Here is a 22,228-nt window from a genome sequence, read left to right as displayed (position 1 = left end):
AAAATTCCTGCAAGGTCTCACAGTCTCACATCAAAATTAGACGTTCGTCCATGTTTCTCAAACTTCAAAGTTGTTCCAAACGTAAAATCTCAGTGTTTAAGGTTACATTTAGGGATTAACTCTGGATTTTAAGGTTAGGGTTAAGTTTAGGCATTAACTCCGAAATCTTAAGGTTAGGCATTAACTCCAAATGGTTAAGGTAAGGGGTAAGGTTTGGGATAGGCTTAAAACAAAACTATCAAAAATGACTTTCTATCGCTGGATTCAACCATGAAACCTTTGGAATCAGAGGCAGATGCTTATCCACATCCACAATGTCCTTGAAAAACCAAAACTTACTTAAAGGTAAAAGCGCTCACTGTTGCCCCTAGTGGCCGGTTTCAACGTCATATCCTGACATCCTCAGCCATGGATGTCGAATACTGACTTGTATCACGGGTGATCTGCCTGCAAAACTCTGATTCCATTCCAGTCTGGCTCAGCTCAGCCAATTTAGTAATTGGACATTTGAAAACGTAGAAAATCCAATTCAATGATATTGTTGTTTCCTGAACTGAGTGAACTGCATTTGAACTTCATTTTCAGAGTTAATTGAGTTGAAATGGAATGAAGGCCAACCCTGCTAACCATGGTCCTTCCCTGTAAAGTCTAGACCTTTCCCATCAAAACCCCAAGCCCCCATCCTTGTCTACAGTGCCTTCAGAAAGTAATCCTACACCTTGACTTATTCCACATTTCGTTGTGTTACAGCCTGAATTCAAAATGGATAAAATATTTGTTTTTCTCTCACCCAGCTACACACAGTACACCACAATGAAAAAGTGAAAACATATATTAAGAAATGTTTGCAAATGTATTGAACATTTAATACAGAAATATCTAATTTACATAAGTATTCACACCCTTGAGTCATACTTTGTACAAGCACCTTTGGCAGCGATTACAGCTGTGAGTCTTTCTGGGTAAGTCTCTAAGAGCTTTCCACACCTGGATTGTGCAACATTTGCCCATTATTCTTTTCAGTATTCTTCAAGCTCTATACCAGGCAGTGTCAGAGGAAGGCCCTAAAAATTGTTGAAGGCTCCTACCACCCAAGTCACAGACTGTTCTCTCTGCAACTGCACAGCAAGCGGTCCCGGAGAGCCAAAAGGCTCCTTAACAGCTTCCACCCCTAAGCCATAGCACTGCTGAACAGTTATTCAAATGGTTACCCGGACTATTTGCATTGACCCCCTTTATTTTATTCATATTTGTTATTATTTTCTGCACTGACTCTCTTGCACAGGCTCGATATACACTCACTGGACTCTAACCATACACTTACACATACTACACTGACACTCCAAAACACACACATAAAATGGCTTAAGGACAACAAAGTCAAGGTGTTGGAGTGGCCATCACAAAGCTCTGACCTCAATCGTATAGAACATATGTGGGCAGAACTGAAAAAGCATGTGCGAGCAACGAGGCCTACCGACCTGACTCAGTTACGCCAGCTCTGTCAGGAGGAATGGGCCAAAATTCACCCAACTTATTGTGGGGAGCTTGTGGAAGGCTACCCGAAACGTTTGACCCAAAAGTTACACAATTTAAAGGCAATGTTACCAAATACTAATTGAGTGTATGTAAACTTCTGACCCACTGGGAATGTGATGAAAGAAGTACAAGCTGAAATAAATCAACCTTTCTAGTATTTTTCTGACATTTCACATTCTTAAAATAAAGTGGTGATCCTAACTGACCTAAGACAGGGGATCTTTACTGGGATTAAATGTCAGGAATTGTGAAAAACTGAGTTTAAATGTATTTGGCTTAGGTATTTGTACCTTAGTAGTCAGTAATCACAACGTGAGGTGCTTCTGGACTTTGTGTGTCGTCATTTTCTGTTGCGCCAACGGGTTATTATTCTCTTCGGTCTGTTGCGTGTCGAATAGCTCCGCATACTCATTGATAGCCCTTACTTTAGTGAACTTGTACGAGACATTGCAAGCCAAGAAATTGCACAATACAGCATTGCAATAGCCTATAGCTTAAATCGGATTAAAATTGATTACTGATGCACGTTTCTGACTGTCTGCCTGGTGGCCAACATGCCTACCTATGTCTGGCTTTGCCCCTCCCATCTCTCTCTCCATCGCTAACTCCGTGCCTACCTATGTCTGGCTTTGCCCCTCCCATCTCTCTCTCCATCGCTAACTCCGTGCCTACCTATGTCTGGCTTTGCCCCTCCCATCTCTCTCTCCATCGCTAACTCCGTGCCTACCTATGTCTGGCTTTGCCCCTCCCATCTCTCTCTCCATCGCTAACTCCGTGCCTACCTATGCCTGGCTTTGCACCTCCTATCTCTCTCTCGCTAACTCCGTATTTCTTTGCTGTGAAAGATGCGAGAGTTTGTGCTGATGGAGTAAACCATGGAAAATAGTTTCCTCTGTTGCAGAAAATACTGAATCTTAGGAGTCGAGGAGTCCATTCCGCCAAGCTTAACACCCAAAATTTGTATTCGACACCGGGAGTGGACGGACTCGATTCTTTTGAAGTCGACTCTCCACCACTACTAGTGAGATTGAGTCTGACTAGTAGCAGCTTTGTCTTCTCTTCCCTAGCAGTTGAAACTCAAACATTGAAAAATAACGTAGCTTGTGAACAAAACAATTTAAATAGCCAAGACTTTAGTTTCAAGTAAATTGGACCAACTTTTTTTCCTGTGCAGTGCTTCTAAAAATGTATCTTTCACTCAGATCTTCATGTGCGCAAAACGCCCAGCCAGACAGTGTTGCAGCGCAAGGTGGGATAGGCTATATAGAATTCATAGTTCTTTGACTTTGTGTGATTCATTTACCAGCTATGAAACAAAACAGCAGAAATGCAGAATTTATTTTACTATAATGTGATCATACTTGACTTTTTATTTACAAGTGAGTGAAATGCTGGCACTATGGAGCCCTGACCACCCATCAACGTGGCTAGTGTAATAGACATCTACCCAACACTGCCAAAATCTACCTGCATTTGGCAGTTGGTGGGGGTTAATTTTAGGCCCTGAACATATTCTATTCTTATTTACAATAAAAGTGACCACAAAATGACCCAAAAAGGGTTGTATTAGATTGTGTAGAAATGCAGGAAATGAGCTTTAGATGCCCCAAAAATTTGTTGGGAGGACCCCCAGACCTCCCGCCACTTCTTAAACCAAAGGCCTGCCCCTGGCTCTGAGTACATGTCCTTGTAATCCATCTGGCCCTGCAGCCTTGTGGAGTTGTTAAGAATGCCTGCCTGCCGACCTGAGGGAGGTGTGGAAGGAGATGGGTCTGCCCAAAAGTCCTACCTTCACTGACCTGCGGACCTACACTGTCACTCATGTAGGTCAGATTAGATAGGAATTAAATTATTGTAAGATCCTATTGCACTGTTGTCTGAAGTAATATCAAATCTTTGTGTGTGTCTTAGTCTAATAGGTAAAAAACATGCTCCCGAAGATTGACAGGGAAAGGGTGGCCAACTTCATGTGCCATGACATCCAGACGGCAGATACATTTTATGCTATCAATTTAAATCCGTCTCAAGCCAGTGAAACCAGGGCACTCTTCGAGGCTGCACTGAAGGGAGAAGATACCACAGTCGTTGCAGAGAACCACTTCAAGAAAAAGAAAGCGGAAGGTGAGAGAGGATGCCTCCCTCTCCGAGGGGAGCACCACCCCTGAAGAGACCAAGGTGGTGTACCAGGAGTCTGGCACGTCTGCCAGGGACTCACAGGAGGAGGACAAAGATGAGGAAAAGACGGCCAAACAACCTCCAGTAAGATTAGCTATTCCGACAGGACACATTCGATTAGCAAAATGTACTTATCCACTATAACAGTCAAGTGTGCATTTTGAGATATATCTAAAGTCTTGTTTTTGCTCTGTCAGAAGACACCCTCCAAGGTGACCAAGCCTCAGGTGGAGCAGGAACTTACCCCAAGGAGGAAGCAGACGATCCTCAGGCGCCCCATGCTAATCTCACCCCTCAAAGTGAAGAACAAGTCGCCCTACCACTCCCCCATTGTCACATTGCAAGGTATGCACCAACTGAATTCAAATAAAGTCAGACTCAAAAAAGCCATTGCCTCAAGGAGGATAAAGCTGCAGGAGAAGGTGCACAAGGAAAGAGGGGAGCCCTGATGCAGCTAGAATGAAGGGGAGCCGACCAACAAGACTTCCTCTTCCGAAGACTCTTAAGGACTGTCTCACATTTACACTGTTCTGATTTTGGCTTTATTGGCATGGGAATTATGTTAACATTGCCAAAGCAAGTGAAGTAGATAATAAACAATACAGTCCTGCTGTTCAGGAAGCACAATTTGTACTAGAAACTGACAGACAGGCTGAAATCAACACTGAAAGGCAATCAAATGGCATCACCATAGTCTCCAGGCCGTGCCGCATTCAAGAAGATGCTCGCTTGGTCTGACCACACCGACCGTGCAAAAAAATAGGCCCAAAATGAAACCTGACCTAAATTTTAGGTGCTTTTGGGTGACAGCGGCAGAACCGTTAAGGCTAGAAGCATAATTCAAGCACAGGAACGTTCCTAAGGTCCTCCCAATCTGTGCAAGCCTAACCTTGACCGTATGGAATTAACCCTTAAAAACAGGGTGTTTTCTTCTAACAGTTTACATCTCTCCCCATAGGAATACATTGCCTGCTGCCCTAATTTCAACCTGAAGCCTATGTGGGTTATGAATGCCATATCAAACTGTCTTCAATGACAATCCATCAGGCCACTATTAGGATTACCTGTGTTGATTCTAAGCTTCCTTGAGCAACCGGAAGTGGTTAAATTCACCGTAAAAGTGGTTTGATTTTACCAACCTGTAGTTAGGTAAAAACACCGCATTCAACCCTCTGTAAATCAAATTGTGAAGGAGACATTTACATTTTTCTGTAAGAATATCTTCAAATCTGTTTACTTGAACTTTGGTTTAGCTTTTCCAGTAATAGTAGCCATATTGTAAGTTCAAAGTTAGCAAAACACACACTTTTCATAACTCTCCATATCTTTGTCCAAAAGGAAAAGGCTTGCAGCATTCTCCTGTAAAGCACAGCTCATTGGCTATCTAGCTGGCTTTGTTTGACCCCGATTGGTAAATATTTGACAAAGTTATTCAATCAAGTGAAGAATGCCTGCATCATCAGCACGCCATTAAGGCTTCGCTCTCTGACCAAATTTGGTGTCCTATTGTCACGATCGTCAATGGGAGAGAGAGAGGACCAAGGCGCGGCGTGTGCAAAATACATCTTCTCTTTATTTAGAAGACAGGAAAAACCACACGAACCAAACACTAGACACAAACTAACAAAATGACGACTGTGAAGCTATATCTACCAATAGTGCTGACACAAACACTACACATAGACACAGACAATTACCCACAAAAACCTAGTGCCTATGGCTGCCTTAAATATGGCTCCCAATCAGAGACAATTAATGACATCTGTCTCTGATTGAGAACCATTCAGGCAACCATAGACACAGCTAGACTTCTATACTAAACATAAACCCAACTACTCTAATAAACCCCCTAAACCTTACAACCACCCTAGACACTACAAAAAACACATACATTCCCCATGTCACACCCTGACCTAACTAAAATAATAAAGAAAACAAAGAATACTAAGGCCAGGGTGTGACACCTATAGGATATACTACACTCCTAATGATATATTTTTATTTTACTAGGTAAGTCAGTTAAAGAACAAATTCTTATTTTCAATGACAGCCTAGGCCAAGAGTGTGCAAAGCTGTTATCAAGTTAAAGGGTGGCTACTTTGAAGAATCTAAAATATATATTGATTTGTATTACACTTTTCTGGTTACTACAATATCCGTAGTTGTTATATCAAAGTTGAGATTTTTTCACTATTATTCTACAATGTAGAAAAGAGTAAACATTTTTAGAAAAAACCTTTTAATGAAGAGGTGTGTCCTAACCTTTGACTGGTACTGTATGTATAGACTTATGCAAATGTATGTATCTGTCATTACCTCAGTATTTGATTAATGGTCTTTTTTCCAATAAAGTAGCATAATTACAGTACACTTTCGGGTAGTTGAGTCACAACATTGTCATATAGAATATCCTACATTTAAAATAATCTAGTTACACTACCGTTCAAAAGTTTGGGGTCACTTAGAAATGTCCTTGTTTTTGAAAGCAAAGCAAATTCCTTGTCCATTAAAATAACATCAAGTTGATCAGAAATACCGTGTAGACATTGATGTTGTAAATGACCATTGATTAATGACTTATTCTTTTTTTAATGGAATATCTACATAGGCGTACAGAGGCCCACTATCAGCAACCATCACTCCTGTGTTCCAATGGCATATTGTGTTAGCTAATCCAAGTTTATCATTTAAAAAGCTAATTGATCATTAGAAAACCCTTTTGCAATTATGTTAGCACAGCTGAAAACTGTTGTGCTGATTTCGTACAGCACTGTGTACTACTCCCTTCACAGAACAGCGCAAACTGTCTCTAACCAGAATAGAAAGGAGTGGGAGGCCCCGGTGCAAAACTGAGCAAGAGGACAAGTACATTAGAGTGTCTAGTTTGAGAAACAGATGCCTCAAGTCCTCAACTGGCAGCTTCATTAAATAGTACCCACAAAACATCAGTCTCAACATCAACAGGGAAGAGGCGACTCCGGGATGCTGGCCTTCTAGGCAGAGTTGCAAGGAAAAAGCCATATCTCAGACTGGCCAATAAAAAGAAAAGATTAAGATGGGCAAAAGAACACAGACACTGGACAGAGGAACTCTGCCTAGAATGCCAGCATCCCGGAGTCGCCTCTTCACTGTTGACTTTGAGAGGCCTCCCACTCCTCTTTCTATTCTGGTTAGAGCCAGTTTTAGAAGAAAGTTCATTGTTTCTGGCCGTTTTGAGCCTGTAATCGAACTCACAAATGTTGATGTTCCAGTTACTCAACTAGTCTAAAGAAGGACAGTTTTACTGCTTCTTTAATCAGAACAACAGTTTACAGCTGTGCTAACATAATTGCAAAGGGTTTTCTAATGATCATTTAGCCTTTTAAAATGATAAACTTGGATTTTCTAACACAACATGCAATTGGAACACAGGAGTGATGGTTGCTGATAATGGGCCTCTGCATGCCTATGTAGATATCCCATGAAAAAATCTGCCATTTCCACCGACAATAGTCATTTTCAACATGAACAAAGACTACACTGTATTTCTGATCAATTTTATGTTATTTTCATGTACAAAAAAATTGCTTTTCTTTAACTTCTCTGGGATATGTGGGACGGTAGCGTCCCACTTGGCCAAAAGCCAGAAAAAATGTAGCGCGCCAAATTCAAATATACTGTATTACTATAAAAATCAATCTTTCATGAAATCACACATGAAAGACACCAAATTAAAGCTACACATGTTGTGAATCCAGCCAACATGTCTGATTTCAAAAAGGATTTACGGCGAAAGCACACCAAACGATTATGTTAGCTCAGTACATAGCCACAGAAAAACACAGCCATTTTCCCAGCCAAATATAGTAGTCACAAAAAGCAGAAATAGAGATTAAATTAATCTTTAATCTTCATCAGATGACACTCATAGGACATCATGTTACACAATACATTTATGCTTTGTTCGATAATGTGCATATTTATATCCACAAATCTCGGTTTACATTGGCGCCATGTTCAGAAATGCCTCCAAAATATCCGGAGAAATTGCAGAGAGCCACGTCAAATAACAGAAATACTCATCATAAACTTTGATGAAAGATACATGTTTTACATAGAATTAAAGATACACTTGTTCTTAATGCAACCGCTGTGTCAGATTTTTTTTTTAAATGCGGAAAAAGCACACCATGCAATAATCTGAGACGGCGCTAAGATATAACAACATTTCTCCGCCATGTTGGAGTCAACAGAAATACGAAATGACATCATAAATATTCCCTTACCTTTGATGAATCTTCATCAGAATGCACTCCCAGGAATCCTAGTTCCACAATAAATCGTTGTTTTGTTCGATAATGTCCATTACTTATGTCTAAGTAGCTACTTTTGCTAGCATGTTTTGTGCACATGTCCAAACGCTCGCGCAGATGCAGGCGAACTCGGACGAAAACTTCAAAAAGTTATATAACAGGTCATATAAACTGGTCAAACTAAGTAGAGAATCAATCTTCAGGATGTTGTTATCATAACTATCCAATAACGTTCCAACCGGAGAATTCCTTTGTTTCTCTAGAAGTTATGGAAAGCAAGATGATATCGTTTGGAACGCGCGTGACCAGGAAGTGGCATTCTGCCAGACCAATGACTGAAACACCTCCCATCCGGCTCAACATCACAGTAGAGGCTTCATTCTACGTTCTACAGACTGTTGTCATCTAGTGGAAGGCGTAGGAAGTGCAAACAGATCCATATCTTACGGGGAATTGAATAGGCGATGAGTTGAATATTGACCAGTCTCAGAATTCTCACTTCCTGTTTGGATTTCTTTCTCAGGTTTTTGCCTGCCATATGAGTTCTGTTATACTCACAGACATCATTCAAACAGTTTTAGAAACTTCAGAGTGTTTTATATCCAATAGTAATAATACTATGCATATATTAGCATCTGGGACAGAGTAGGAGGCAGTTCATTATGGGCACGCAATTCATCCAAAAGTGAAAATGCTGCCCCCTATCACAAAGAAGTTAAAAAAACAAGTACATTTCTAGGTGACCACAAACTTTTGAACGGTAGTGTATAGTATTCATGGAATGCACATTTCGTCACAATATTGTTTTGGACATTCCTTTTAGGACTGATGACCAACTGAACATTCTACTCAATGCATTCTCAATGGGCGCTGATGAAGATTTGGTCTATGGTGCATTACTGTGGCTTGACAACATAATTACATTTCTAAAGAATGCAAATGATTAGAGGGAAAACCTTTTGTCATAATATTAATGTCTCCAGATTTACTTTAGTTGCTGTATAACATTAGCTAGCTAGCTAGCTAAGATTGAGTGGAGAACACAAGATTTTAGCTAGCTAACGTTAGAATTGCGATGTATTTTTGACAAACTTTGCTAGCTAATGCTAAATTTGATGAGATGATGATGATGATGACACCGTTTTTTTCCTACTAAATAGTTGCTTACTTGAACAATGTCATCGTATTTCCAAGCCCCTATAGTGTTTTTAGGCGAAACAGTCATTAGCTCTCGTTCCACTTTTGGACATCAACATGGCTGTGGAGTCTGTATAACTTTGATAACATTGGCAACGACGACCGAGTGAGGGACGTGCAAAACACGAATGATCAGTAAATCTTGTCTTTACCTTTACTTGAATTTGTAAAAACAAAAGTAATAAGATAAGTGTCATCCCTAAATGATGAATGTTTTGTTTTCAAATAAACTAGCACAGTTACAGTACACCTTCAGATATGAGTCACTGGCTTCATCTCAAATGTCATCACATTCCCTATATAGTGCACTACTTTTGACCAGAGCCCTATGCACTATAGAGGATATGGTTAAACATGTGTACCATGGTGTCCTCAACTGAAGTGCATTGTCAGGGGGAGGGGCATCTGTCTTAATGTATGAATACCTTATGAGTGATAACTGTATTATGAGGTAATGAATGGATATCCCCAGAGCTCCAGAACGAACACCCATTATTCATCTCACCAGTAACTGCTGATAAACTCTATTCCTGATGGCACCGTCGCCGCCACCACCACCCTCCATCATCATCATCCCTCCATCCCACCACTCTCCTCTCACTCTATCATCCCTCAATCCCATCGCATTCCTCTCAGTCATCTCTCTGTCTTTAGCTGTATCAAATATGAAACGAGAAAATGTGGTCTATGAGAGATTATTGATCGATTGGAATCGTTGTCTGTCTGTCTGTCTAAAACCATTGAGAAACAAAATGACATGCAAACTCAGCAGCTAAATGACAATGTATTCTATTTTCTATATTTTGAAGGTTTATTTACAAACAAACAAAAATAAAAACAGAAATATAAAACAATTTTTTGACAAACGCCGTTTGTCTGCATATAGTTCTAAGAAAGTTTTACATGTACCTTTCCTTAGCCTGTGTCAAGTAACCAACTATTTGCTTATTTTTACCCAGCCTTGGTTAATTACCATGAATGAGCTCAACAATGATCAGGTCTGTCAGCAGGGTTTAAGGGGAGTGTACGTGTGGCTCGTTACAACCTTATCTCCATAATCTTCCCCTCTCGCTCTACAACATGCACATTATCAGTAAACATATTAAACCTGTACTGTCGAGGTCGTAAACCAAAAGGTCCGGGCCCGTATTCACAAAGCGTCTCAGAGTGTGAGTGCTGATCTAGGAGGATCAGTTTAGTGCCGTGTCCATATAATCTTCATTATAATCTAAAAGTTAAAACTGATCCTAGATCAGCAATTCTACTCTGAGGCTTTGTGAATGCAAGTCCTATTTCCTTTCTCTGGGCACTGTTCTTTTGTTATTTTTGCACAAAAATAAATAAATATATCTATACAAACTTATGTGCTGGTTTATTCAGTGTTCTCCATACTGCTAAAATGGTAAACGCACGTGTCCCTTCATGCTGTGCTACATACATCATCATAATGCCCATTCCAGAATGCTAGCTAGCTGTGGTCAGAATTATTGTGAAAAAAGCAGTTAGGAAACTTTCCCTCCAAAGGCATGCATCAAAAACAGCACAAACCAACAGTGCTGCTATCCATCTGAACTGTGTACAGTACTAGTTCCTATACACTTACTGTGGCAGAACAGGATTAAGCGCTCTTTGTTGGAATAGAACATCTCTCCACGTTTAGAACCCTATTTTATGGGCCAGAGAGTTCCAATCTAGATAATATATCTATCTCCCTTTTAACCTTCTTTCCACTTAATCTAACTGACTGAAGAGTCTGTATCGGTTTTCAAAACAAAGAAAATTACTTAGAATGTTTTGCTTTGGCCAGTTTCATTATGCGCAATATTAATAATCAGCCCAACATCAGTGGCTAGCTACAAAGAAAGTTATACATGTGCTCAGAATTTCTATAATGTCTAGTCAACTTTTCATGTTATACCTTCCCAGTTCTATAGACTGCATTTCTTACTGTACTAGTCATTACTGTAATTCTGAGAATGCTAGAATAGAATGACAGAACCATTTTATAGAAGTTCACATTGTCTTAAAAAATTCCAGAGACATTTGGCCATCTTCATTGCTTACATCTTCCTCTATAAAAATACTGAAACATAGAACACATATGATAAAGTAATGTATGTGTGCGCCGCAGCTCTTCACACGCAAAACAAAAAAGAATGGAACATTGCGATAGTTTTAGGCACAAATACTTAATGTCCTTTTGTGAAAATTCAAATGCTTCCGTTAGACATGAATAATGTCGAGGCAAACAATGAACAAAACAACAAAACATAATCTCACAGTGCATTGAACGTCAATTTTTTGTTGTTGATATTATCCTTTTTTTAAGTGTTTGTGAGTGCATGCTTTTTATGAGACATTTTGTGGGTGGACTCTGTATTGGTAGAATATTGAAACACGTCTGTATTGAAGTACTGTTAAAATATTTGTCAAACTATCTGTATGGGTACTCTGTACTGATAGAGCCTGTTTGGTGCCATGAAGACCGACTCTAAAACCATGAGAGGTTGTTGTTATTGTGTGTGAGGAAAATATCATACTCATTACTCACATGGTCGTGATACACAATTCATTGGGTTCTTTAACAAACAAAAACATAAATTCATAAGCATGTCAAATAGCCTACAACTGTACAGGGTAAGCGGTGTCATCATGTTTGACCTCATTTGATTGACTCACAGTTGAGTCACATTTCTGGACCCTCAGGATACTAAATAAATGAGTGCATACATGTTTTTTTGTTGCTATTATTACAGTTACTATTGTTTACTGTAATGTGTTGTTATTGCACATGTTGAATATAATTGTCAGCATGTTGAAAATTTGTTTGATTTGATTGAAATTTTCAACAACCCAAAAATTACTCTTCTTATTACCCATGTTAGTCACAGTATTCTGTTTTTAAGATATTCCCCAGTCAGTTTAGAGTATCTAGGCCCAGATATGATGAATTCACACACACACAAGAGAAAGACACCTTAATGCAAACCAGCATGTGTTGATCTCGCGCTAATGACACATTTTTGGAAAATCGTCCCTGAACACTTGACTTATGACACTTCCAGAAGTGTCTGGAAAAGTCACATCTGTCTCTTCAACATCAGTTGACTGTGACTGGTAAGCTGACAACACAGTAATACCCAGTTAACAGCTGATATTATACACTCCTAGAATGCAAACCTACAGCATAGTCATATTGCTGAAAAAGTCCTAGAAAATGTATAAATTGTCTGTCGGCAGGAAGATTTCTTTCCATTGAGTTGAATGGGATTTTTAAAAATGGCATTCAACCTGCCACACTATTCTATCACATTATTCACAATACATGATATGAAAGGCTAGTCAATGAATAGAAAATGTTAAAAATCAACAATAAAAAAAAATGCTGACAGAATATAACATAACAGTTCTTTCAGTGGACGAAAGCAACAATTTCATGAAAAAAATAGGGAATCAAATGGTGTCAAAAAGTAATTAAAACATTTGCAGTCAAGATATAAGATTCAACAATGATTCATATTTACAGTAATTCTAAAGTGGCATTTTGTGTGTGGGTCGTCAGACATATGATAACTGTTAATTGCTGTAGGCAACTCACCCAACACACCCACAGTAAAATATTATTGACAACTTCACGTACATTTTAACAAGGTATGTCTGTATTGTGTAGCATGAATATATTGGTCAAATTAAAGTTATTGGTTTTATCCATTTTATTGAAATCATATATAGCATCTCTAGAAATAATATTGTTCCAAAGATGGAGTAGCATAAAGAAGAAACATGTTTGAAGTGTATAATAAAGTGTTAAGCAGCCGACCTCATAAATGAGTGTTAAATTCTCAAGTGTAAAAAAGTATCTTTCATCTTTCTTTCTCTTCTTATGTACTTGCTTGATGTTTTAAAAACCCCTTTTTTCAATTTTCGCCTAAAATGACATACCCAAATCTAACTGCATGTAGCTTAGGCCCTGAAGCAAGGACATGCATATTCTCGGTACCATTTGAAAGGAAACACTTTGTAGTTTGTGGAAATGTGAATTGAATGTAGGAGAATATAACACAATAGATCTGGTAGAAGAAAATACAAAGAAAAAAACAACCATTTATTTTTTATTTTTTTCTACCACCATCTTTGAAATACAACAGAAAAGTCGGAAATCGAGCCATCGCTCTGGTTGGTGTCCGATGGTGTCCACACGATGGCAGCAGTGTATGTGCAAAGTTTCAGACGGATAACTTGAAGTATGAGTGAACTACATGACATTTAGTGTGAAGTCACCCAGGTACATTTGGGCAAATCATGTAGGAGACATTTACATTAACATTACATTTTTCTGCAAGAATATCATCATATCTGTATACTTGGACTTTGATTTCGATTTTCCAGTATTAGTAGCCATATTATAAGTTCAACATTTGCAAAACACCCAGTCTTCATAACTTTATAACTCTACATATTCTTATAACTTTTCTCCAAAAGGAAAAGGCTTGCTGTCGCACAAGGATAGCAGCAACATTTTGCGACAGATATGACGTTTCCATATACTCCCGTATATCTAGCTAGCTTTGTTTGACCCGATTGGTGCATATTTGACAAAGTTATAGTCAATCAAGTGAAGACTGCCCGCGTCATAGGCATGCCATGAAGGCGTCACTCTCTGACCAAATTTGGTGTCCTATAGGATATACTACACTCTGAATGATATAGTGAAGTCTGGTTACGTTCTAGGATCTCTGTGGAATAAATACGAACGTGATTTTACTGGTTGAAACAATGTTCAGGGTAAGATTTTCACAGATTCCTTTCTTTGCAAATTGAACATGTGGAAATGCTAGGATATTTTTTAGGATATGAAAAAGGATTTTATCTAACAAAAGGACACGTCATGTCATCTCTGGGACCCTTTGGATAATAAATCAGAGCAAGATTTCAGAATGTAAGTTCACATGTCACCTTCAGAGGTGAATATATCAAACCTATCGCGGTGAAAAAAGTGTTTTGTTGTTAGGAGCTCTCCTCAAACAATAGCATGGCATTTTTTCCCTGCAGTAATAGCTACTGTAGATTGGAAAGTGTTAGTTATCTTAAAATGAATTTAAGCTTTCATCCGATATAAGACACTTATATGTACCGACATTTGTTGTTTCTCTAAAATCTGCGATCGTGACCCTCGGTGCTGCATGATTTACAACTGTCCCGTTGACGGGATGCCTATCCCTAAGAACTTTTTAAATAAATGAATTATGAAACAAGGACATACATATTATACAGACAAATAAGGATTCTCAGTTTGACTTCAGAACAGGCATTGCTCAGTATCAAGTAGTGCTAGCTATTGCATTAAGGTTTTCTTATCTCTAATGAACATATGTATTGCTGTCACTTATTCACTTGTTTTCCACATATAAATGATATCCAGGTTCCTGAAAGAAGTAAGATACTGTTATGATTGAGAATGCACCACACAGTATCTGCAAATACTAGATCTATAAAACTATTTACAACACACATATAGATAATCTTCATATCACAGTCTATTGCATAATGTTGATAATCTTTAGTTTAGAAATATTATAAATGTACACCGTTTTTTTAAGCAACATTACATAACGTCTATCACTGTCTGAAACTAGGAATAGACAAAACAGAATCATCCATCCATCCCTCGCTCGCCCACACCACACAACATCCTTCTCTCCAAAAATGAAAATAAAAGCAGCAATTCTATTTATTTCATTCCCTTTGGACCCGAACCGCTGTATGAAGATATTGTGGCTCAAGAGGATGTATTGCTGAGAGCAATGGAACACCTAGCTACTGTACTTGTGTTTGATTGCTAAGGTAAGACAAAGGTTCCGCTAATTTGTTATCAGATTTATGTTTTGAGTGTGTGCTTTTTTGACAGTTTCAAGGTTTGCTTGCGTCAGTTATTCCACAGTGGTGACAAAGCTGCGTAGTATGAGAAGATATTTGTTACTCTTTTCGCAGGTACAAAAAAAAAAAAAAAAAAATTCATCACAGGATTCATCACGACGCATTCCAGTTTACAAAAACAGAAAAGAACAAACAAACAAAACAACTCCCCCCCCAAAAAAAATATCCATACATTGTATATTTATATTTTTCGGAAAGGAATACTCATGTTTTATATACTAGAGCTTTTAAAAAGTCTTTGCCAAATATTCTAGTTGGATTTACACATTGATATATATTTGTTTAATATACATTCTTAAGTTTAGGAAGAAAATGTGTCTAAAATATAATACAAGGGTAGTCTGTACAGGAATTCTATGAGGTTATTTTTTTTCAGAAGAAAAATGCGAGAAAACAAAAAAACACTAAATTTCACCTTTCTTTTTTTGTATCTCCATTAAAAATGAATTCAAACAGAAGTTTAAAAAAGTAAAATGGGATCATAAATTCGATGCGAACCGCATCTTATCTTGGTCGGTCTCTGTACTGCTTAAGTTAGAATCTCTTCTAGAATCTTTTCTAGAACCTGTGGAATCCCTGTGCTGGTCTGTAGAGGACGCCGCTCGCACCGGGGGCAATGCTCCCGATGACATCTGGCGGAACAGGTTGACCCTCTGGGGCACTGTGGTGCGGAGACCGCTCTGCATACCTGTCCCCTGGACCGCAGCCACCGGCAGGGCGATGGAGGACAGGCAGTCCCCGGACACTCCAGGGTGCGCTCTGGGCCCCAGGGATGTGTCATGGGGCAGGGAGGGTTGGGAGGCAGATAGGTGGCGCACATCTTGACTCAGGCTTCCAGACTGGAGAGTATGGCTGCCCTTGTGGAGAATTTCACTCCTCTGAGGTGAAGGGACTTGCTGCTGTGTTGGCTGCTGCTGCTGCTGCTGCTGCTGTGGTTGTTGTGTTGCCAAGGTGGCTGCAGCTCCTCCTGTTTGCTGGGGCAGCTGTTGTGGTTGCTGTGGTAGTGGTTGTTGGGGTGGTAGGGCAGTAGGCAGCGGCTGCTGGATAAGGGAGAGCTGGGAGGCGGTGGGCGAGCCATACTGGAAGCTGCGTCCCGCCAGCCCAGGGGTCTGCACGGGTGGACTGCACACAGCCGTGTTGAAGGATACTGGGGACATGATAGCCCCTTGCTGCTGGAGAGAGGGGGGGGTCTGGGGGACAGGCGAGGATGAGTTCAGGTTGCTGTGGGAGACACTGGGGACAGGGTAGACACCCTGCGACGAGGCTGGCAGGATGCGGGCGGCGGCTGCTGCGGAGGGGGCAATGATGCCCGAAGCACTGTATGTTAAATGGGCGGCTGACTGCTGAAACTGGTTGTTGCCCAGGGCAGTGGTGTAGGGCTGCTGAGCCGGAGAGTTAATTATGGAATTTCCAGATATCGGGGTGGAATTCATCCCGGTGACCGACATCCCTGTGACCGACTGTTTGCGGTCCACCATCATCACCATCTCCCTGTCCTGCCGGATTATCTGCCTCAATATCTCGTTCTCCTGTGTGTTGAACACCCCAGCGTTCAGATCCTTCTGGAACTTCTGGAGGAGCAGGCTGTTCTTCTTTCCTGTTAGGAGTAGATCAGTTAGCGGTTAGGTTGACTTCAGCCATGGCACACATGCTAACATATTAACAAACCATACTATATACACTCCAGCAAAGGTGGATGTTATGACACTGGTTATTATGAGGTGTGATAACAGTGAGTATAAATGGGGGTGACTATGGTATAAGTATAAGTATAAGGAAATCTGAGTGAGAGTACTGTAGTAAGAAAAAAAACATAATAGTACATAGTGATAAGATATTAAGAAGTAAGAGGTAAAAGGTAAGATATTAATATAGAGAGTAGTATAAGGATTTAGGATATACCCCCCCCCCCCCAAAAAAAAGGTTTGATTCTAATAATTTTCCCAAATACACCATAGGAATCAATATCTAATTAAAAAACACATTCAATTTACGCCTTACTAAATTTAACTTCACATTCAGTAGTACCACAGTTGGCTATAAACTGCAGAGTACACTGTAAGGATTCAACCACCACTATTAAACATATTTCAACACAGTCTAAAAACTATAGGTCCCCACTACTGTAACATATTTGTTTAATGACAGTTTAAGTTAGTGACATGAAGTTATAAAACATTTTTTTAAATACAAAATACAATGGGTATAGAAAGTCACAACCCCCTTTCAAAATGTTCACCTTTTATTGCCTTACAGACTGAAATGAAAACACATACAATTATACATTTTCCGGCTGTATTTACACACAGTAACACACAATATCCAAGTGAGATTATTATATATTTTTTATCCTAAAATTAATGACATGTAAAATAGTGAAATACCCTATTTGGATAACTGAACACCCCCCTTAGAATTGCAATTGCAAATTTACCACCTTTCAGATCACACATCAAGCTAATTGGCTTCCATTTGTGATCAATTGTAGTGACTTTGATTAGTTCAGAATAAAAGCAGTTGTTCATAGAGGACTCCACTGCTTAGTAGTACAATTCAAAGCAAAGAATCCACTATGGGCCGAAAGGTATTTTCAAATGATCTATGAGATAAAGTTGTGGAAAGGCACAAGTCAAGGGATGGATATTAAAAGATTTCAAAGGCTTTGTCTATCCCTCGGAGCACAGTTAAGACCATTATTAAGAAGTGGAAGGCGTATGGCACCACCCAGACCCTGCATAGATCAGGCCGTCCTCCAAACTGGATGACCGGGCAAGGAGAAGACTGATCAGAGAGGCTACCAAGAAGCCAATGGCGACTTTGATGGAGCTAGAGGCCTTTATGGCAAAGACTGGTCAATGTGTGCATGTGACCACAATATCACAAGCACTCCACAAATCTGGCCTCTATGGGAGGGTGGAAAGAATAAAAACACTCCTCAAAAAACCCCACATCAAGTCTCGTTTGAGCTTTGCCAAAAAGCACATTTGTAGATTCCGAGGCCAAGTGGCAAAGGTGCTGTGGTCAAATGAGACCAAAACGGAACTTTTTGGCCTGAACGCAAAACGATATGTCTGGCGAAAACCCAATACATCTTTCCACCTAAAGAACACAATGCCTATAGTAAAGCATGGCGGTGGCCGCATCCTTTTGTAGGGGTGTTTCTCTTCAGCAGGGACTGGAGCACTTGTCAGGATAGAAGTGAAAATGGACAGTGCAAGATGCCGACAGATTCTTGAGTAAAACCTGCAGCCCTCTGCCAGGAAGTTGAAAATGCGAAGATGGTTCACATTTCAACAAGACAATGGCCAAAAGCACACCGCCAAAGCAACCGTACAATGGCTGAAGGATATGGTGAATGTCCTTGAGTGGCCTAGTCAGAGCCCCGACCTAAATCTCATCGAGAATCTGTGGAATGACTTGAAGAGTGCAGTCCATGAGCGGTCACCATGCATTTTGACTTAGCTTGAACAATTCTGCAAGGAAGAATGTGCAAATATTACAAAGTCTAGGTGTGCAAAGTTAGCAGAGACGTATTCAAAGAGACTCATGGCTGTAATTCAAGCAAAAGGTGGTTCCACCAAGTATTAACTCAGGGGGGGTGTTCACTTATCCAAATAGGGTATTTTACAGTTTTAATTGTAATAAATTGTCAAATGTCTAATGTCCATTGCTCATGTTTCTTGGCCCAATCAAGTCTTCTTCTTATTGGTGGTCTTTAGTGGAAGTTTCTTTGCAGCAATTTGACCATGAAGGCCTGATTCATGCAGTCTCCTCTGAACAGTTGATGTTGAGATGTGTCTGTTACTTGAACTCTGTGAAGCATTTATTTGGGCTGCAATTTCAGAGGCTGGTAACTCTAATGAACTTATCCTCTGCAGCAGAGGTAACTCTGGGTCTTCCTTTCCTGTGGCGGTCCTAATGAGAGCCAATTTCATCACAGCCAGGGTTGGGTAGGTTACTTTCTAAATGTAATCCATTACAGTTACTAGTTACCTGTCCACATTTTTATCAGTAACGTAACTTTTCTATTACCCAAAGGTACAAAAGTATATATTTCCACAGTAAAACGAGTCCTATATCGACATAACCTGAAAGGCCGCTCAGCAAGGAAGATGCCACTGCTCCAAAACCACCATAAAAAAAGCCAGACTACGGTTTGCAACTGCACATGGGGACAAAGATCGTACTTTTTGGAGAAATGTTTTGTTTCATCCTCTGGTCTGATGAAACAAAAATAGAACTGTTTGGCCATAATGACCATTGTCATGAGGCAGGAAAATCATGTGGATATATTGAAGCAACATCTCCAGACATCAGTCAGGAAGTTAAAGCTTGGTCACAAATGGGTCTTCCAAATGGACAATGACCCCAAGCATACTTCCAAAGTTGTGGCAAAATGGCTTAAGGACAACAAAGACAAGGTATTGCAGTGGCAATCACAAAGCCCTGACCTCAATCCTATAGAAAATATGTGGGCAGAACTAAAAAGCTTGTGCGAGCAAGGAGGCCTATAAGCCTGACTCAGTTACACCAGCTCTGTCAGGAGGAATGGGCCAAAATTCACCCAACTTATTGTGGGAAGCTTGTGGAAAGCTACCTGAAGTGTTTGACCCAAGTTAAACAATTGAAAAGCAACGCTACCAAATACTAATTGAGTGTATGTAAACTTCTGACCCACTGGGAATGTGATGAAAGAAATAAAAGCTGAAATAAATAATTATCTCGACTATTATTCTGACATTTCACATCCTTAAAATAAAGTGGTGATCCTAACTGATCTAAAACAGGGATTTTTTACTCGGATTAAATGTCAGGAATTGTGAAAAACAGAGTTTAATGTATTTGGCTAAGGTGTATGTAAACTTCCAACTTCAACTGTATAATAATGTGATTAGAATATATCTGAAAATGGATATAGCAACTACAGATTGCCTCTTTATTTTTTATCAGCATGAATTAGATTGAGCAATAAAAGCCCCACTGTTATTTCATAGGCTGGGATCCGCACTATGCAGCTGTTGCAAGAGCGTACTTTTTTGCAAGAGTGCTGTCCACTGGTTTCAAAAACAATGATTGATAGGCAGCTTAAACTTCTTGAATTCAACCATTATTGGATTCAAATACACATTTAGATTTCTGAACAGCCATCCACAACAAGTCCATAAGGCGCAAATAGCTACATGAGAGAGCAGGAGTGTGATTCACATCAATGCGCTATGTAGATATTAATAATAAGTGATATCCGTATCACCGTAGACTACACCACTGCAAGCGTTTATTTAAGTTGGATAATCTTCAGATGCCGATAGCAGTCGCACCTTAGGAAAACATAGCTTGGACTGTAGCCTACAAAAGCCTATTCCTGCTCTTTTACCGCGATCCATCATCATAGTGGTCTCTGACTTGTGGTCAGACACACTCAAGTGGAACAAACTTAAACTTGTGCCTTTTTTGAATGCTGATTTAAATGTCATTGAGAAAACAGAGAAGTGTCAAAGATTTTTTTACGCAAACATCCTATCTGAATGTAAAAGTAATCCTCGAAGTAATCATCTAGATTTTCAAAAGTTTACAGTTACCGTTTTTTTGGTAATCCCTTCCGTTACTCCCAACCTTGTTCATGGCGCTTGATGGTTTTTGCGACCGCTATTTATCACAGACTACTTTGTGTCAAGGTTTAACAAGGACACTTGTTTTGAAACCATTTCAAATGTTTAAATAGTGGCAGGATTTTATGTCATCAACCCGGGATATGGCATATCTCGTTGGCTCTGGGGTCATCCTGATATAATGTTCAGCCGACAGCCGACCTCTCCTCTCAGGTGGGGATGAAGACCAGGACAAATTCCCATTCTTTAACCGGAATGTAACAACAACCTCAGCATGACCCTCTTCCTCATCACTGGATTGTTCCACATTGGTTGTCTCTTGGTCTGGATCATATTCTGTGTTCAACTTCTGACACTTCCTCCTCTAATGCATCCTCGCTGTCAGTTTCCTGGCCTCTCTCCTCCTCACCAGTATCATGATCAAAGATATGATCAAGAGCCTCACATACAGTATGTCGTTTGGTCATTGTGCTGCCACAGAATTAATTGTGAGCAAGGCCTCAAAAAAGCTTTATATACCAGATCGGCGAGAAAAGATCTACATATTATTGAATCAATGTGATGATTGTTTGTGAGAATGCAAACAGGTGTCTTTCCTGTGGGAGAAAGATTATATTGGGGAAAGATTCCCGTGGGGGTTGCAATGGAAGGCAAGAAGGGGAGTGAGGTGTGTGTGTGTGTGTTGTGTGTGTGTTCAAACACACATGCATGTGGGGTCTGGAAGAGGAAGTGTGTCCATCTGATGAATAGGCATGTGCCTGAACTCAATTTTATACACTAATTGTAGTCTCACCCATTCATTTCTAATGACCGGTCATTTTTGACTGGGAACTCCACAGGTGTACAAAAGTTAAATAAAACACCCAAAAGTGAATGAAAATCATCCAAATGTATTCTGTGTGTTCAGACGCCCTGTGTGGACAAAGTCATGGAACCTTATGACAATCAGATTAAATGAACTACAGTTTTCAGAGAGAGAACTTGTAAATTGGTCCAATTCGACCGGGAACACAGCAGGAGGGTTAAAGTAATGATGGACTGTCCTTTGTCTTTGTTTATTTGAGCTGTTCTTGACGTAATTTGGACTTGGCAAATAGGGCTATTTTCTGTAAACCACCACCACCTACCTTGTCACAACACAACTGATTGTCTAAAACACAATAAGAAGGAAAGAAATTCCACTAATTAACTTTTAACAAGGGACACCTGTTAATTGAAATGCATTCCAGGTGACTACCTCACGAAGCTAGTTGAGAGAATGCCAAGAGTGCAAAGCTGTCATCAAGGCAAAGGGTGGCTACTTTTAAGAATCTCATATAAAATCTATTTTGATTTGTTTAACACTTTTTTGGTTACTACATAATTCCATATGTGTTATTTCATAGTTTTGATGTCTTCACTAATATTCTGCAATGAAGAAAATCATTTAAAAAAAGAAAAACCCTTGAATGATTAGGTGTCCAAACGTTATTGGACATG

At 39.8% G+C, this 22,228-nt stretch overlaps 1 protein-coding gene across 1 annotated transcript in view; it reads right to left on the bottom strand.

Moving 5' to 3' along the window:
• Nucleotides 1-13,277: 13,277 nt before the first annotated feature.
• LOC139543486 (potassium/sodium hyperpolarization-activated cyclic nucleotide-gated channel 1-like) overlaps nt 13,278-22,228 on the bottom strand; it is a 202,446-nt gene continuing 193,495 nt past the window's right edge. The window contains exon 8 of the mRNA XM_071349592.1: nt 13,278-16,737. Coding sequence (XP_071205693.1) covers nt 15,620-16,737 — 1,118 coding nt within the window. The 3' untranslated portion in view covers nt 13,278-15,619. The remainder of the gene's footprint in view (nt 16,738-22,228) is intronic.

Source organism: Salvelinus alpinus, chromosome 18 (assembly GCF_045679555.1).
Source record: "Salvelinus alpinus chromosome 18, SLU_Salpinus.1, whole genome shotgun sequence".
NCBI lineage: Eukaryota > Metazoa > Chordata > Actinopteri > Salmoniformes > Salmonidae > Salvelinus > Salvelinus alpinus.
The sequence above is the reverse complement of the archived record's forward strand: the minus strand, read 5'-3'. Positions and strand labels throughout refer to the sequence as shown.